This window comes from Oncorhynchus kisutch, linkage group LG25 (genome assembly GCF_002021735.2).
Source record: "Oncorhynchus kisutch isolate 150728-3 linkage group LG25, Okis_V2, whole genome shotgun sequence".
Taxonomy (NCBI): Eukaryota; Metazoa; Chordata; class Actinopteri; order Salmoniformes; family Salmonidae; genus Oncorhynchus; species Oncorhynchus kisutch.
The window spans coordinates 11,522,040-11,528,271 of record NC_034198.2 but is presented as its reverse complement, the minus strand read 5'-3'; the positions used below and the strand labels follow the sequence as shown (position 1 = coordinate 11,528,271).

At 42.3% G+C, this 6,232-nt stretch overlaps 1 protein-coding gene across 1 annotated transcript; it reads left to right on the top strand.

The window, feature by feature from the left end:
- The first annotated feature begins 334 nt into the window (after positions 1-334).
- On the top strand, positions 335-4,098 carry LOC109870373 (transcription factor Sox-9-A). The gene is made up of 3 exons (XM_020460860.2): positions 335-1,154; positions 1,393-1,643; positions 1,971-4,098. Exons 1-3 carry the CDS (start codon positions 715-717, stop codon positions 2,753-2,755), a joined length of 1,476 nt encoding a protein of 491 aa, XP_020316449.1. The 5' UTR covers positions 335-714; the 3' UTR covers positions 2,756-4,098.
- The last annotated feature ends 2,134 nt before the right edge of the window (positions 4,099-6,232 follow it).

The following is a 6,232-nucleotide window of genomic DNA, read 5'->3' as shown; positions in this document are numbered from 1 at the left end:
AGATACCTAGTACACAGAAATCTAAGTAAAGGAATGGAATAAGAATATATAAATATAAGTGTATGGATGAAACACTCAAATAGTCTATGATTTAAGAATATAAAAATATATTTGTAAACCAAAATCAATTTCAGTACTTGAATTATTATACCTACAACAATATTGTACACAAAATGTGAAACTGTCGATGCATATGCTGTGTGTGTGGAGGGGAGGGGGCCGTAGGGATCAAATTCCTTCAGTTCGTTATGCTCTGTCGACCAATCACATTTGGGTATTCTCGGGTATTCTGTAGCCGTACAGTAACTCACTTATAAAGTCCGCTTGCAAAGGATTTCAGTTCAAAGCACGCACACGTTCTGGAGATACTATTTGGAGACAGACTAGAACACTTTCTCTTTTTATCTGAAAAAAAAAGTTGCCGCAAATCATCAGCTGTTGCTCGAGTGTGGAGACGCCTGCAAACAAAACTAGGTTATTATACAATATTTTAGAAAGGCATATGCATAAAGACATTCTCTCTCCAAAAGGCTTTGTGCAGTTGACTGCCTCATTGCAGGAGCAAATAACGTCTACTGTTACTTTTGATCCACTTTTGGACATTTTAAATACTTTGGTCAAACTTTTCCTCGTGTGTAAAGCATCTCTAGGGATCTCACCCTCAAGAGCCGTACTTTCATATTTTGTGCGTAATTGTTCGACAACATTTTTCGTATGAATCTACTCGACCCCTTCCTGAAAATGACAGACGAACAAGACAAATGTCTCTCTGACGCACCGAGCCCGAGCATGTCGGAGGACTCTGCGGGATCCCCGTGCCCTTCCGGCTCTGGCTCAGACACCGAGAACACCAGACCTTCAGAGAACGGTCTGCTGATGGGTCCGGACGGTCCCCTCGTCGAGTTCAAGAAGGACGACGATGACAAGTTCCCCGTGTGCATCCGCGACGCTGTGTCCCAGGTGCTGAAGGGCTACGACTGGACCCTGGTGCCAATGCCAGTCCGAGTGAACGGATCTAGTAAGAACAAGCCCCACGTCAAGAGACCGATGAACGCGTTTATGGTTTGGGCGCAAGCCGCTCGGAGAAAACTGGCTGATCAGTACCCTCATCTGCATAACGCGGAGCTGAGCAAAACTCTGGGGAAACTATGGAGGTGAGTCTCACTCCTCTCTGTTATTACTTCCAAAGGTTTATTTCGAGTGGCATCGCGTTTGTGGTCTTGTTAATGAAAATAGTTTTTATTTAATAGACAACTCAATTCTACTTTTACTCGTGCATTTTGCGCTCGCATGTGAACTCGATACTGTGATCATTTAACCTTCGTCGTAAACTATTTGGTTGTCAATTTAATATTTGATTTATTCATGTATCTATTTGCCTTTCACGCACAGGCTTCTCAATGAGGGAGAGAAGCGTCCGTTCGTGGAGGAGGCAGAGCGCTTGAGGGTACAGCACAAGAAAGACCACCCCGACTACAAGTACCAGCCCCGGCGAAGGAAGTCCATGAAGAACGGACAAAGCGAGTCTGAGGACGGCAGCGAGCAGACGCACATATCGCCAGGAGCGATCTTCAAGGCGCTCCAGCAAGCTGACTCTCCAGCCTCTAGCATAGGAGAAGTGCACTCCCCAGGAGAACACTCAGGTAAGAGGAAAGAAAATGCGTAGTGCCTATTGCATTGGTCTCATTCAACATGTGTTCATCAATGTATATTTGACACTTCAATGCTGCTAGACGTTTAATAAGAATATTGTCTGAAATAGATTGTTTGAAAAGCTGATGACTGATATGATCAGATATGTTCTCTGTTAGTTTAACTTGATGTCTAGACTCATTTCTTATTCCACTCATGCATGACCACTTGTAAAGCCCTTATTTTTCCTTTTCAATTAAATCCATGGCTCTGCTCTTGTCTGAGATTTGTATTACAGAAATATGTATTCTATATGTAACCCACCCTCTCTCTCTCAGGCCAGTCCCAAGGGCCCCCCACCCCTCCCACCACACCTAAGACCGATATCCAAGTGGGAAAGGTGGACCTGAAGCGTGAGGGTCGCCCCTTACAGGAAGGCACGGGCCGTCAGCTCAACATTGATTTCCGGGATGTGGACATCGGTGAGCTGAGCAGCGACGTAATCTCCCACATCGATACCTTCGATGTCAACGAGTTTGACCAGTACCTGCCCCCCAACGGTCACCCAGGCGCTCCTGGCACTGCCGCTGGCCAGGTCTCCTACAACGGTACCTATGGCATCAGCAGCTCCGCAGTCAGCCAGGCAGCAGGGGGCACCGCAGGGCACAGCTGGATGACCAAGACCCAGAGTCAGCAGCAGCACTCCCTGACCACGCTGGGTAGTGGAGGGGAGCAGGGCCAGAACCAGAGGACCCCCACACACATCAAGACAGAGCAGCTGAGCCCCAGCCACTACAACGATCAGCAGAACTCCTCCCCCCCGCAGCACGTCACCTACGGCTCCTTCAACCTGCAACACTACAGCTCTTCCTCCTACCCCTCCATCACCCGCGCCCAGTATGACTTTTCTGACCACCAGGTCGGCACCAACTCCTACTACAGCCACGCAGCTGGAGGCCAGGGCTCAGGGCTCTACTCCTTCAGCAGCTACATGAGCCCCAGCCAGAGGCCCATGTACACCCCCATCGCAGACACAACAGGAGTGCCCTCCGTGCCACAGACCCTCAGTCCCCAGCATCACTGGGACCAGCAGCCAGTGTACACACAGCTCTCCCGGCCCTGAGGACACAGTCATCTACACACAGACTTACATAGACTGATAGACATGCCCATCTTGCAGAGGGAGACTTTGTCACAACATTCCAACATCTAGCTCCGAGCAAACAGACACTTGAATTTACAACAGAGGAGAAGACAACAAAGAAGAAGAAGGAAAGCTGGACTTGAGAGAACTGAAATTAAACCAGAATGGCTCACAACGTGCCTTTTTTTGTGTATTGATTAAACATATTTTGAGCATTGAGAAATCCTCTGTGAGGACTGTTTAAATTGTTGATATTTTTAGCAGGTACTGTGTATGTTTTCTTACCTTTTTTACTCTGGCAGTTTGCTATTCTGGGTGATTTTAAACACATATTTGTAGAGAAAAAGCTTTATTTCTATCCAGTTCAGCAGTAAACCACAGTAGTGCAGTTATCTATTCTATGGCCTCAATTCTCTGGTGGAATTTTTTATAGGCAGTAAATCTCTCCTTTTTTGGTTGTTTTGGTTTTTGTTTGTCTTCCTGCAGTGCATTGTGCTTATATGTGCTGTGCCATCCAACAAAATGAACTACATTTGTATTTGTGCAGTTTAGGGTTTCATCAATGATATATTATGATTATAGCACGTTCTTAGATGTAACAGGGGCATGCTGTGAATGGCAAGGGAAGAAGTTTGGACGTTATCGTTTTGTGCAGGAGATTCCACCCTTTTGCACCGTTAGTGCCTAGCATATCAGAGGTTGGGTGATAGGATGTCTGTGTCAGAGTGTGTGTGCTACAGCACATACTATAGAAGAGAGAAGCCACAGCTGAGATTCTACTTACCGTCTGACAGCATGTGTTTGACAGCCACAGGAAGTGCCCTTTGACCTCTCGGGCGTCCCCTGACGTCCACCATCACGCCAGTGTCGTTTTACAGCCCCCTGCCTGATCCACCTCTCACCCCCTCCCGCCCCCTCTCAGTCTTAACCCTTTAATTTATTTATTAGCTTAATTTTATTTTCAAAGTAATTATTATTTAGCATTTTATTCTTTATTTTATATTTTATACAATTAATTAATTTGTCTTCAAAATAAGTTACCTTCTGGATATTAAATGTCATATAAACCGGTCTTTTTAGCCGAGGGGGTTACTTAAAAAATGACACAAACTGTAATCATCATGCTTTATTTAACATGTGTAAATGTTTCTATTTTAAATGTTTAATTTGTCATTTTTTGTTATCTAGTTGTGTACGGATTATTGTTAATTGTGAAGTTTGGATTCTAAACTGGAAATACGTTTTGAGCATAATGACAAAGTTTTACAATTAGTTATGTTTACGCTGTGGCTAATATGTTTGTGTTATTAGAGGTACCAGCATCCCTGTCTTTTCTAAGGACTTTTTTTTTAACGTCCTGACACATACAGTACTATCTCAGTACTGATGTTTTTTTTCTGATGCATCTGAACAAATTGTCATTTTCTTCAGCTAGCTTAACATGTTACTGTACTGTCTTAAAAAGAAGCTTAACTTTTGTATTGTATTTGCAATAAAAGAGAAAATACTCTAGAAACAAAATGGATGTTGATATTTTATTGCACAAAACATGACCTACTTATTGAATGGTGGGGGAACAAGGAATCTCTAGTTTATATGGATAAACATTATGCTACATAACACCTCCATACTTTGGAATTCATAACATTTAAACCAACCCAATATCAACCTCAGAATTTTACTGTTTAGTCAAATTGAGACAGAGAGGTAGACGGAAAGAGTTAAAGAGAGAGCCTGAGAGAAGGCAGTTCTCTCAGAAGCCTTGTTTATCTCATTTATTTTCTCGTTCTTTCTCTTCCGTCAGCTGGAGCAACAGGGGGTCCCCCCTTTCCTCCAGTCTGCATGTTGTAAGGCTCTGGAGCTTTACTGGGAGAGGCTACTCTGCAGAAAAACATTAGAACCGTGAAAAAAAACAAATGTTTTTGAATTTTAAAGCAGGGACTTTGCTTCCCTACCAGCAAAGCTCTCTTTAAAGATTTTCAGTGCTGCCACCTTTTAAAGGTCAACTCAAGGAAATATTTACAAGCTTCACAACACCCGGGACCAAGTGCCATTTTCCTATTCTCTACTACTATGAATCACACCTTTTGGAAGCTATTGTGATTTTTGAAACCACAGTTTTATAGTATGGACACAAGGCATAGGAGGACCATAAAATGTGACTCGTTTCAGGAAACTAGGCGTATGTCTAGAAGCATTCAAACGTAAACATTTATTTTTGATCAAAGTGTGTTTTATGGCAGAAATGCTTTCTGGAACATGTTAACTTCCACGTTCGTTAATAAGAAACTTGTATGCCATCTGTAAATATGAGTAAAATAGAGCCTAGTTGGTTTAGCCACGGAAAAATACAGGGACCTTCCCGCTAGCCATGATTAGCTGAGATAATGGATGGACAGGACATGCTGAGAGATGAGTTCGGATTGGTCTGCCATGTACCGCGCTTCTGTCTATAACAAAGGGCTGCTCAGTATGTGTAGGTAACCCTTTCTAATACAGCTTATATGAAAGATATCACAAATAACTGCAAAAGTGTTGCTCTCCACTTTCTGGAGGACAGAGTTTTGAAATCGGTGGAATGTCCGGTGGAAGCAGCATATGATAGCTAAGGAGATTCTGACTTTTAATTGCAAATATGTGGAGGGAGTCAAAAACAGAATACACAGAAGGCTGTTGTATAAAACACCTGTCTCCGGATTACACCTTCAAACTAAGGGCAACCATGGCATCTGTGACATAGAGGAAGGATATTGTGCGCTTAAAATTGATTTAGAAAGTTGTTTTCATTGCAAGTTAAAGCGTGCTGTTAGCTAGCTAGCTAACGTTAGCTGGCTGGCTTGCTAGTTAATGTTACATGTACGATCTGAGTAGTAATATTATTTGTATCTCAGAGCAATTTGCATTGATAGTTATAGCCTACTGTTAGCTAGCTAACATTGAATCTAGTTGATTAGTTACCTGCAGATTCATGCAAGGTAGTAATGTTATGAGCTAGCTAGCTACATGTCTAAACAAAATACTCTACTATGCAAGGTACCATTTCACTGTACCATAACACCTTCTGTATCCTGTGCATGTGACAAATAAACTTAGATTTTATTTGATATTGTGTGTGTTTACCAGAAATGGTAATGTGAAGAACAACATGACCTACACCAAAGTCAAATTAGCCTATGCCCTGCTTTTATTTCGCCACACTCACAACTGGCGAGATTCTTTCTGTAATTAGCATGCCATTAACTTGGAAATAATGATCTTGTTGCGAGTTTATTTTCCTGTAATAATTAATACAAATTAGCTAAAGTTAAGCAGTTATCAGCTGTATGATGTGATCATTATTTTAACTTAACGTTAGCTAGCTATGCTATGCTATGCTAACAAGCTAGAAACAAACCAAAACATTATTTAGAAAGTTGCTTTTAGTTGCCTGGTTTGCTAGATTGACATAAACAAAAT